The sequence below is a fragment of the Sciurus vulgaris genome (assembly GCF_902686455.1).
Source record: "Sciurus vulgaris genome assembly, chromosome: 3".
NCBI classification, from domain to species: Eukaryota; Metazoa; Chordata; class Mammalia; order Rodentia; family Sciuridae; genus Sciurus; species Sciurus vulgaris.
The window spans coordinates 54,159,643-54,172,411 of NC_136463.1; the positions used below are offsets into that span (position 1 = coordinate 54,159,643).

The window sequence follows — 12,769 nt, forward strand, 5'->3', positions numbered from 1 at the left end:
ATATGCCCCATGGAGCCATATTCCCTCAGTCACTTATCCCAGAGGAAAGTGCCCTTTCTACAGTGGGAGCTGCACTCCTTAGAGACATGGAAACCAGGGGAGCAAATGGAATAAAAGAGGCACCTGGGATTTGGCACATGGGAAAGGGCACAGGTGCAGGCCAAATGGCATCTGTTTTGTTTTGTCTTGTTTATGGTGATACTGGGCATTGAACTAGAGATGCTCTATCACTGACTCCACTGACTACATCCCCATCCTTTTTTATTTTTTACTTTGAGACAGAGTCTGCTAAATTGCCCAGGATGGCATTGAACTTGCAATCCACCTGCCTCAGTCCCTGCAGTCACTGGGATTATAGATGCACACCACACCTGGTCCAGATGGCATCTGGAAGGCTAGGGAGGAACTAAGGAAGACAGAGAGACCCGGGGCAGGGGTAGAGTGGCCACACCTCCCGTGTTGCAAGCCTGTGGAAGGTGTCCAGCAGCAGCAGCCCGTGTTCCACGTCACGAACTAATTCGAAGGCCGAGGTGATCAAGTTCTGGGTCATCACCTCCAGGTCTTTGATTCCAGCACGGAATCTGCATAATCAGAGAGGCATGGGGAAGTGTGGGTGCCTTCACCTGTCCCCCCAAGTACCTCCCCTGAGAATCACATGGAGTTTCTAGTATGCCAGATATTGATTAAGTGCTTTACATCCAAGAATCCTTTCATCCTCTAAACAATGCTAGGAGAAAGGTTCTACTGTTTATTTTATAGTTGAGGAGTGAGGGCACCAATTAGTAACATAATTATAATTTGCCCAATGTCACATACCTAGATGTGGCAGAACCAAGACTCAAGCCCTGAAAGGTGAACCCTGAACCAGATCAACCACCCTGGCACTCTCTCTTGCACCCACCCACCCTGAGCTGTTCTCCCTTCTACCATCTTCTTTGTACACTCTGCCACTCCACCCATTCCTGTCTCTCCCTGCCTGACTCTGACATCAGCCTGGGAACCACTCACTTATTGTAATCTTCGTGCCAAGAGGTGTTCTTCACATCAAGGATGCCACCACGAACAGCTCGCAGCATGTGCAGATTTTTATGAAAGATGTCCTCAATTTCCAGCAAGTTTCGTGCAATCTGTGGCCCCTGGGCACCAAAGAAGCAAGGAAGGGGACCTTGCTTGCCATCTTCCCAGCGGGCAAAGTGGTACTGACAGTCACATACCTGAAAAGAAGCCAGCGTGAGAGTTTTCTGAACTTTCTTTTCTGAACTTGTGAATCCTGAGCTCTTTGATTTAACTTCAAATATCTAAAACTAGGGAGGATGCAGGGGGGGAGGCTGGGATGAATTTTGGCCACAGAATGAAATATGAGATGCTAAAGCAGTGGTAACAGGCAAAAGTCAAAAAGAATGGGGTGGTGGGAGGGTACTCAGTTATGCAGAAAGAACCAAGCAGTAAGTTTAGTTTTAGCCTCTTAATTAAAACTTTTAACCCATCTGCCCTGGTTCCTAGGGGAACGGGGACAGGATTCTTGAGGGTCTGCTGCTGCCTTTTTTTTTTTTTTTTTTTTTTTTTGTACCAGGGATTGAACCCGGGGTGCTTAACCACTGAGTCACATCCTCAGCCCTTTTTATATTTTATTTAGTAGAGACAGGGTCTCACTGAGTTGTTTAGAGCCTCACTAAGTTGCTGAGGCTGGCTTTGAACTCATGATCCTCCTGCCTTAATGCTATTGGCTTTTGATTGGTCTTCCTCATCTTCCCCAACAGTCTTCTCACCTCAATAAGGTCCTTGCAGCGCTGCACAAAAGCATCAACCTGTGCAAATATGCTGGTCTGGTCTAGGACCCAGCCCCGATTAGAGAACCTGTGTTAGGAGAAAAATGAACTGAATCAAAAGGCAGAAATACTAGGGATCAATCTACCCATGCAAAACTAGACTGCAAGCCCTGGTTTCAGAAAATAGACCCCAAGAAGCACCTTCCCTGAATCCTGAATTGAGAGATTCAAAATGACAAGAACCAGACAGGAGAAGCAGCATCTAAGCTCTAGAAGAAGGTTTTATATTTTAAATTGTGGGACCAAAGGGCAAGGTAGGCCTCCTGGAATCAGGGAGGGAAGGTTATGAGAATAAGAATTCAGGGCTGGCAGCTAGAATATCTTGGCTGGATGTAGAAACAGCTAGATCAACAAAAATATAATCCATAGACTACAAAAAAGTGCTTGTGAAAGGAGTTGGAATCCCCCCTCTGTAAGAATGGCAAGGTGATAACACATGGAATTTTAGGGGAGACCCATCATACTGGGTATGTATCTGTACAGCCCGAAGGTAGTGATCTTTCCAAGCATGGCAACAGGAAATGCAGCCTTGTAAGTCTGTCTTGCTGGAAGAGACATATCCCTCAAAGATTCGGTCCAGGGAAATGGCATGGCAGCACAAGCGGATGATCTCATTGCTCATCTGCAGAAGGGAGTCCAACAGCCTCAATTTCCAGCCTCATTTCCACCCAATCTCTTCAAGCTCCCTGATGTGCCTCATGCCTCCACCTCCTGCTCTTTGATTTGCCTCCTGAGACCCATTTCGCGCATGGTCCTCCACTGGTGTGTTCCCCATACACTCCTGTCCTAGTGGTCCCTTGCTCTACCCTGGCTCAGCTCTGCAGCCTCACTGACCCAGCAAGCTTGGCTCAATATTCCTACTCCCTCTCCTTGGAACTATCACTCCAGATGATATCTCCCTGCTCCCCAGAAGCTGTGTTCCTTCCTAAATATGCCTTTGCCCCACTGCAGACTCCATCCTAGGAAATGAGTTAAAGGAGATATTCCCTCCTGCACAACTCAGCAGGTCTGTCCTCCCTGCCTCCCTTTCCAATGCTCATCAACTCTCCTTCCCACAGCCCCTTCTCCTGTGTGAGCTACTTCCATCTGGAAACAAAAGCTCAGCCCAGGCCCCAGCTCTGAGCATCACTAAAGCCAAGATGTCGGTGGAAGACTTGGGTCCGTCAGAGATGAAAGACGATCCTCATCACCTTGCCACCTGCATGGATTCTGCCAGGGAATTCTGCCTTTTTCTGAAAGTCTGAGCCCTGTCATTTTGCCATCCTCCTAATACCCTCCCAAAGGCCCTCTGCATATACACACCTTTCGGAAGAGGGAAGTCAGTCTCTCCCGAGTGTTGTAGTGGGGAGAATTGACCCAGATGATGCGGATGAGACTGATCAGCTTAGGGAGCTTACTCGAGATGTCCCTAGGTCTCATGAAAGCCAATTCCTGGTAAGGTTCCTTCAGAATTGACAAGAAGGTCAGGTTCGATTGTGCTTGGCGAGAGCCATCCTGGCAGTAAACAAAACCCAGGAGTGCATTTATTCACTGGAAAGAGCTGATTCAGAGCATGTACTTAATATTCATCTTTTTTTTTAAATTTTTTGTTGTAGATGGACACATACCTTTATTTATTTTTATGTGATGCTGAGAATGGAACCCAGTGCCTCATATGTGCCAGGCAAGTGCTCCACCACTGAGCCACAACCCAGCCCCTTCATATCCATCTTGAACACCTTCCTGACTCACCTATACCAGGAAGGCCTCCCAGTGAACCCTACCCAGAGGTCATCATTTCAGGTCTCAGCACCCCTCGGGAACAAAGTTTGCACATATCAACTTTTATTCATTTACAATTTTCTGTGAAAATGTTTCAGACTGGGAATTCCTCAAGTTCAGGTCTGCTGTCTACTCCTCTGTGTTCTCCAGTTGAATTCAGAACTCCATACAAAGTGGACATTTCATAGTTGTTGATCAACTATCAGATATCACTCCCATCCCATCGCCCAGTCCCCTTAGCTAGTTGCCCTGTTCTCAACTAAAGCTTTAGATTTCTCTGGTTAGTTATGGCTCAATTCCCTTAATACCCAGTTGAAATTTTCCCTGGAAAGAGAGGTCTTCAATCTCTATATCATACTGACCATTTCCTGCATGACCCTACACTAACATAATCAGGTTTTTGTATCAATTTTTTTTTTTTTTTTGCAGTACTGGTGATTGAACCCAAGGGTGCTCTATCACTGAGTTATGTCCCCAAGCCCTTTTTAAATTTTGAAACAGAGTCTCACTAAATTGCTGAGGCTGACCTCAAACTTGTAATCCCCCTGCCTCAGCCTCCTGAGTCACTGGGATTACAGGTGAGTACCACCGTACCTGGCTTCAAATTTATTTTTAAAGTAGCTATTTTGAAATTCTCTTGACTGAACAATACAGATGTGTTTTTACTAATAGTATTTTTGTAAGCCCTATTTTCTCAGCTGGATTGTAGGGATTAGACTCACAGAGGATAATCAACGTGTAGCTGTCTCCCTACCTCAACTATGAGTTCCTTAGGGACCCTGTTCAACTACTCTTATCTTCTCCCACCAGTATGAGTCTAAACTGTAGGCTGATCAGTTGATCAGTCTCTGTGGTGATGATTACATTGGTTCCCACTCTTAGCCCCTCTTGTGACTCCAGCCATTACCCACTTTTTGCTAAGCTCCCATCTTCTGATCCACTCACAAACCTGGATTTGCTGGGCCAGTTTCATAAAGGGAGCCAAGTAGGATGACTTGGCAAGGCGCAGGATAGACTCAATGTGTTTGACTCCCGGCTTCACCAGTTGTTTGCTGATGCCAGACAGGTCCATGCATCGGTTGCGCCAGAACTCAATCTCCTCCAAAGGTCCTGAGTTTTCTCCTGTTTCCACAGTCTCCTGGGAGCTGAGTACCTCCTTTATCTGCCGGGTCCAGTGGATCATGGAGGCTGCCGGTGAGAAACAAATCTCTTGTGTGTCTTTATGCCTTTCCTCAATTGTGCCCTCCCCTCGTCACCCAACCCACCTAACCCAGCTCCTTTGTCAGCATCATGGTTGCCTCTTCTCTTGTCTGCAATTCCCACTAGACACTGGCAATGCTAGACACTCACTCTCCAGTCGCTGCACCAGCTCTTTGTCCTTCACCACCACCTCAGGCTGCATGTTCACGGCCTCTGTAGGGATGTAGAGGACGGTGTGCCCCTCCAGTTTGTACCGAGTGTCTAAGGAAAGGACCATGGAAGTTCAAAGGAGGTGAATTTTTGCTGCCCAAGTATCAATCATGATTGATGATCAGTGGGGGTCTGAGAGGTACAGCTGGTTCCACATCTGCAGACTCAATCAACCATGGATGCAAAATAGTTTTTTAAAGCTGCATCTGTACTGAACATGTACAGACTTTTTAAAAAATCATTATTCCCTAAGCACTACAGTAGAAAACATACTTACATAGCATTCACATTTTATTAGGTATTATAAGTAATCTAGAGATGATTTAAAGTAGACAGGAAAATATGTGTAGGTTATATGCAAATACGACACCATTTTACATAAGGGATTTGAACAGCCATGAATTGGGGTATCTGAGGGTTCCTTGGAACCAATCTCCACAGCTACTGAGGGATGAACTACATATGCATTTCAGGACAGCAGGCAGGGGAAATTATGACTCATGTTTTTTGATATTGAGAGAAGAAATGACAGAATGCAAGAGAAAAAAACTCAGGGGAGTATAACAAGAAATTGCCATAAAATAACTTCAAAGATCTTATGGCCCTCCAGAATCTACCATGATGCATGCAAGTCTTCCTCTGCTCCAACACTACCTACATTTCTCCTTATCCCAACTGTATTCTTAGAAATTTTCAATTCAAAGTTCCAGCATGTGCAGCCAACCAGTTCTACAGCAGCAAAGTGCATCTGGATTAGATGGCATATTTTCTTTTTTTGACATTATGATAAAATTTATTTATGAGAGACTGATCTCCATTAGTTAGTAATACTTAAGATGTCCCTTGCTCTTTAAGTCAGCAGATTTGTAGTTTTGATTCAAGACACTTAGAATATATGGAGGCAAAGTGCTTCTCTGTGTATGTGTGTGTGTGTGTGTGTGTGTGTGTGTGTGTGTGTGTGTGTGTTTCAGTATTTGGTTTAAAAATGTATATGAGTGGGTATATGCAGTGAGATTCCATTCAAAGATTCTTTTAATGGCTGGGGATATAGCTCAGTAGTTAAGCACTTGCCTAGTATGCAAGATACCCTGGGTTCAGACACCAGCACCTCAAAAGAGTAGATTATTTTAGATATTGATTTGAATGTTAGTAATAGCTGGCAGTATGGCTCAATCGTAGAGCACATGAGGCCCTCGGTTCAATCCCCAGCTCCACCAAAAAAAAAAAAAAAAGAGTAGGGGGAGGAAGAAGAAGACTGATTTTGCACCCTTTTCTGCTCACTCAACAAACACATATTGATCAGAATCCCACCAGCCTCATGAGCTCTACTAAGGAGAAATCAAGCACTCACCCGTCAGACAGGCCAAGAACCTGTGCAGATGTGAAGCAAAATGATTTCGAATGCTCTCAGGCCAGGTTGTATTTGTAAAGATCTGAGGGGCAAAGACACCAGTGAGCAGCCGAAGTAGGGCTGGGATGTAGGAGCCCCGCACTGTCCCAAACTGCACAGTCGTCTCAAAGTTCTCCGGAGTGATGGGGACCGGGGCTTGGCGAATGAAGTAGACAATCTGATTCTGGGTCTGCATGAAAGAAGATCGGAGTTCAATCTCCAGGCTCCACCATGATGCACAAAGAAATCTAAGGCCCCCACTGTGAAAGCTTGACCGAGTTCTTTGTCACTGTCCCTTAGTATATCCTGATCCTTCTCTAAATGTGTCATAAGGTCTTTTCTTTTCTTCTCAAGAACATAATAGATTCTATACTCAGAAAGATGGAGAGGAAATATAGAGTGTGCCCTGAAGGTAGGGACTCTGCATTTTGCCAACTTGACTCCAGAACCTAACCCAGTGCCTGGCACTAGTTTATACTCAATATATGTTTGTTGGATGGACTGAGGGACGGGATAGAATGGATGAAGCACTTCGGCCAGGGGCAAAGAACAAATAAGAAATTTATAGAAGTAAGAAATAATTATCTTGGATTTCCCACTTGGGTTGTATATGCTTTTTCCCCGGTTTTTCATTTGTCCTTCAATTTTGCCTATGGTGAGTTTTTGTAGCTACCTATGTTCAGAAATGCATTACTTACATTAATTATATCTAAAACATTTCAAATTTCAAGATCTAATGGCTACCTGCTTAGGCCATTCCCATCCTAAGGTCAGATTCACTGGTTTTGTTTTCTTTTTAGTGGTTTTGTAACTACTCTTTACAATTTCTTTGATTTTAAAAAGTGAAAATAAAGCACATAGAAGAAACTAATAATTATCCCTCTTCCCACTACTCAGGAATAAATCCTGGCATTTTGTGTTCTTTTGTTTAAATCCTAACAATTATTATTTTTGTTAATATGATATGTGTTAATTATGAAACAACACAGAAGAACTGGGGGTGCAGGTCAGTGGTGGAGTATTTGCCTAGCACGCACATGCTAGGTTCAGTCCCCCACACTGCAAAACACACAGACACACACAAAGTACAAATATAAAAGTAAAAATACCTAAAATTCCACTGCCCAGAAATTAAATATTGTTAACATTAGGAAAAACATTATTTCAGAGATTTTCCTACAGACATATAGAAAATTTAATTAAAGGTTGTTTTAAAACAGGATTGTGGGGCTGGGGATATGACTTAGTTGGTAAAGTGCTTGCCTCACGTGCATAAGGCCCTAGGTTCAATCCCCAGCACCATAAAAAAAAATAAAAAAAAAAAAAATCATGCTATTTTAGTTAAAAGTATTGTGTTTAATTATATTAGAATTTAATAGATAAAAACAAAGAAATTGAAGTAGATATAAGGCATTGCTGAGGCTTCAAATAAATGTCTTCATCCCTAAGAGATATTTCTTCAAAAGACCAAAAGTTTGCAACAAAGAAAGATTATGAAAAGTGTTGAGTTTTCTCAGTGCCATTCAATGTTTTGTGTGCTGGGGATTGAACCTAGGCGGGCTTTACCACTGAGCTGCACCCGCGGCCCTTTTTATTTTTTATTTTGAGACAGGGTCTCACAAAGTTGCTGAAGCTGGCCTCAAATTTGTGATCCTCCTCTAAATCGCTGGGATTACAGGCATGTGCCACTGCAACCAACTCAATTTTAAATTCTATTGACTCACCCTTTGAAAGATAAAAGCCACAGATAACATCCTCACACTCCCTCTCACTTTCCTACTCCTTGCCCATTCTTGTTATAGTATGACTTTTACATTGTCCAATTGAATTCCAATTGATTTGTTTGTCTTTTCGCAGTGCTGGGGATGGAGATCAGTGCTAAACAAAAAAAGCTCTATCCCCATCCCTCAGTTGATGGTTTTTTGTTTGTTTGTTTGTTTTGCTTGTTTGTTTGTTTGTTTGTTTGTTTGTTTGTTTGTTTGTTTAAAATAGGAGTCTTTCAAGATTGAAAATGACAGCCTATTTGTTTCATTTATCCTTAAGCATCTTGGCTGGGAATAATACCCTTGTCACACTATCTTTCCTGGAAAACTCTGTAGGAATGGTCTGGGTTCAGAGAAGTCAGAGATCAGCCTGATGTTTTTCCCTTGGTAGATAATTTGGGGTGTTTTGGAGAAGAGGGGCCTAACTAATTTTCCCTTTTTTTTTTTTTTTAATGTGGTTCTGGAGATCAAACCCAGGGTACAATAAGCATGTACTCTGCCACTAACTACATCCCCAGTCCTATTTTCTAAATTTTTCATTCTGAAAAAAGACTCCAATTCATAGAAAAATTGCAAAGAAAGTACATACCCTTCACCTAGAGTCACTGATAGTTAACACTGTATTTTCTTACCCTCTGTCTATAGCTGAGCCATTAAGGAGCAGCAGGCTTCACAATCCTATACCCTTTAACACATAAGCATGTCTTGTAAAAGCAAGGATAATCTCCAACATACCCAACACTGTAATAATCACACTCTGAAAATTTAAGCTTGTCCACATCATTTACAACCACAAGAATGAGGTCCTAATTAGAATAAATCATACTCTGTGTATGTCAAATACACTCTACTGTCATGTATATCTAAAAAGAATAAAAATTATTTTAGCATCTGAAAAATGCATAAAATAAAATTCACTATCTTGAAAAAGAAAGAAAATTTAAGCTTATATGACAACCAGTCCATATTCAACTTTTCCCAATGGTCCAGATATCATTTATAGCCGTTTTTTTTCTCAACCACAATCCACAGGACCACACATGGGTCATGTCCCCTTGGTCTCCTTTCATTTCAAACAATTCCCCAGCCTTTTCTTTCTTTCACAGCATTGGTATTTCTATGAATCCACGTCAGTTGCTTTCCAAAATATCCTTTAATTTGGATTCATCTGATTGCTTCCTCATTATTACAGTCAAGTTAAATATTCTTGGCAAGAATAGCACATAGGTGATGTTCCCAACAAATTAGTATCCTTGAATTTTAATATCATAACTAAGATGTGTATTGATGTGAAACCTTGAGTAACAAATTTTGTGGAATATAGTGTGCCCTTTTGGTTCTTTTGTATTTGAGAGAAATTCTTTGTATTTTTACCTATAATTATATATTCCATGTCATTTGCTGGTTCTCTATACTAGATCATCTATGCTGGTCTTTCTAATTATGTTAATGTCTTTGGCCTTCTCTTCTACACACCCTGTGATTACCTCATCTCTCTATGACTGTGATCGGCTTTTCAGCATCAGTTCTTCAGTTTGTTGCAGTTTTTAATCTACCCATTTTGTAACATGCAGCTTTATTTATTTCCTAAAATCTGTACTCTCCCTTTTATCTCATTCTCACCTTTTATCATTTCATCTCTCATTTTAAAAAAATGAATTCATGTTTATATTAGGTTACACTGTAACATGATGCTGGTGTAAGGAATTTCCTTCTGTTCTTTCAGTTATGTCTTCCTCCTTTGCATGCTTTGTTCCTTTTTTTTTTTTTTTTTTTTTGTTCTTGATATAATATGCCTGCCGTTGCCATGCAATTTCTCCTCACTTTGCTCATGCTCGGGCAGCTCTATGAATTCATTCTTTTGGCTGTAACATACTGTGGGCGACTTCTAGATGTCCTACTGTGAAGGACCAGTTTATTTTGCCTCTTGAAGATAAAGTGAAAGGCTTGGATATTTTATATTGTATTCACTTTTCTCTAGCCTAAGAGACCTGACTGAGGGAATGAGCAGGTGGTCAAGGCTAATTTAAAGCAGCGTCAAATCTTTGTTAAAAGACCAAGGCTGGCTCTCTCTTTTAAGATTGTAAATGATCCAAGGTTCCCTCCATCCAGCTGGGGGCGTATCCTTCCTATGGGTAGTGTGGGTCCCTGGACTCAGTGCTTAAGCTTGCTATTGATGACCTTTATATTTTTATTTATTTATTATCTATTTTTGTTGCAGTTCTTTCACAGTGCTGGGGATGGAATCTATGGCCTCCTCCATGCTACAGGACTCTATGGCTAAACTACATCCCAGTCCAGTGTAATAATTTTTCATTTGTTTTTTTGCAGTGCTGGGAATTGAACCCAGGGTGTTGGGCATACTAGGCAAGCAGCTCTACCACTGAGTTGTGCCAAGGGTAATAGTTTTTTAAGGCAGTTTCAACTGACCATCTTAACCAGGAGAATACAATTAAGCCGATAATCCATTTAGAATGCATGTCAGCAAACTAAATAGATTCTTCTTAATTGAAAAACTTCATGTTCCATATGTTTCCAAATTCTATTCATTTTCTTATCCATTCTTCGCCAATTCACAGATTTTAAAATGCCATTTTTTTTGTAGAAAATGCTTATATATCTGTTTCTCTACTTCTCTTTTCTGTATTTCCTATGCTTCTGTACTGTTACTGATAACATCTATTTTTGCACTTTCTAAATTTCTGTACTGTTGCTTATAACATATTCCTGTCCTACTATAACTGTTTTAATTACTGTAGCTTAATAAAAAGGATTTTATAGTCATATGTCTCCTCCATTACTTTCCTTCTTCATTATCTTTGCCATTTTCCTGCATTTTTCTGGACAAAATTTAAAATCTTTGTGGGCATAGCCTGTAATACCAGTGGCTTAGGAGGCTGAGGCAGGAGGATTGTGAGTTCAAAGCCAGCCTCAGCAACTTAGCAAGGCCCTGAGCAACTTAGCAAGACCCTGTCTCTAAACTGAAAAATCAAAAGGGCTGGGGATGTGGCTCTGTTCAATCCCTGGTACCAAAAAAAAAAAAAAATCCTTTACACAGAGATCTAGGGACAGCAACATTTTAGCACTATGATTGGAGCTGCATTAAAATGATAAATTTTTGTCAGACATGGTGGTATGCTCCTACAGTCCCAGCTACTTGGGAGGCTAAAGTGGGAGGATTATTTGGTCCACAAGTTTGAGACCGGCTTAGGCAACAGACCAAAACCCTGTCTCAAAAATAAACATAAGGGACTGGGGTTGTGGCTCAGTGGTAGAACGCTTGCCTAGCATGTGTGAGGCATTGGGTTTGATTTCAGCACTGCATATAAATAAATGAATAAAAATAAAGGTCTATCAACATCTAAAAAAATTAAAAAATAAAAAGGTAAAATTTTAGATTAAATATATTTTATAGTACAGAATAGAGGACACGGACACAAACCCAAATAAATACAATTTTCTCATCCTAGACAAAGGTGCCAAAATTATGCAATGGACTAAAAATAGCCTCTTCAACAAATGGTGCTGGGAAAACTGGAAATCCATATGCAGCAGAATGAAACTAAACCCCTATCTCTCACCCTGCACAAAACTCAACTCAAAATGGATCAAGGACCTTGGAATCAGACCAGAGACCCTTCATCTTATAGAAGAAAAAGTAGGTCCAAATCTTCAACATGTCGGCTTAGGATCAGACTTCCTTAACAGGACTCCCATAGCACAAGAAATAAAAGCAAGAATCAATAACTGGGATAGATTCAAACTAAAACACTTTCTCTCAGCAAAGGACACTATCAGCAATGTGAAGAGAGAACCTACAGAGTGGGAGAAAATCTTTGCCACTCATTCTTCAGATAAAGCACTAATTTCCAGAATATATAAAGAACTCAAAAAACTCTACACCAAGAATACAAATAACCCAATCAACAAATGGGCTAAGGAAATGAACAGACACTTCACAGAAGATGTACAAGCAATCAACAAACATATGAAAAAATGTTCAACATCTCTAGTAATAAAAGAAATGCAAATCAAAACTACCCTAAGATTCCATCTCACCCCAATTAGAATGGCGATTATCAAGAATACAAGCAACAGTAGGTGTTGGAGAGGATGTGGGGAAAAAGGTATACTCATACATTGCTGGTGGGGTTGCAAATTAGTGCAGCCACTCTGGAAAGCAGTGTGGAGATTCCTCTGAAAGCTTGGAATGGAACCCCCATTTGACCCAGCTCTCCCACTCCTTGGCCTATACCCAAAGGACTTAAAATCAGCATACTACAGATATACAGCCACATCAATGTTCGTAGCTGCTCAATTCACAATAGCCAGATTGTGGAACCAACCTAGATGTCCTTCAATTGATGAATGGATAAAGAAACTGTGGTATGTATGTGTGTATATATATATATATATATACACACACAGTGGAATATTACTCAGCTATAAAGAATAATAAAATTATGGCATTTGCATGCAAATGTGTGCAGTTGGAGAATATCATGCTAAGTGAGATAAGCCAATCTCAAAAAACCAAAGGACGAATGATCTCGCTGATAAGCAGATGATGACACAAAATGGGGGGTGGGAGGGGGGCAAGAATGGAGGAAGGAAGG

General features: G+C 41.2%; 1 protein-coding gene across 7 annotated transcripts in view; it reads right to left on the minus strand.

Moving 5' to 3' along the window:
* Window positions 1-12,769, minus strand: part of DNAH2 (dynein axonemal heavy chain 2) — a 104,236-nt gene that overhangs the window by 81,011 nt on the left and 10,456 nt on the right. For all 7 annotated transcript variants that reach the window (XR_013762760.1, XR_013762761.1, XR_013762762.1 and 4 more), the window contains 8 exons: window positions 6,352-6,580; window positions 4,941-5,051; window positions 4,540-4,778; window positions 3,132-3,323; window positions 2,294-2,451; window positions 1,770-1,857; window positions 1,009-1,214; window positions 452-581 (listed from right to left, as the gene is read on the minus strand). Coding sequence is in view for 2 of the 7 variants with exons in the window: in XM_079133236.1 (XP_078989362.1) it covers window positions 452-581; window positions 1,009-1,214; window positions 1,770-1,857; window positions 2,294-2,451; window positions 3,132-3,323; window positions 4,540-4,778; window positions 4,941-5,051; window positions 6,352-6,580 (1,353 nt within the window). In the remaining 5 variants the exon portion in view is untranslated. The remainder of the gene's footprint in view (window positions 1-451; window positions 582-1,008; window positions 1,215-1,769; window positions 1,858-2,293; window positions 2,452-3,131; window positions 3,324-4,539; window positions 4,779-4,940; window positions 5,052-6,351; window positions 6,581-12,769) is intronic.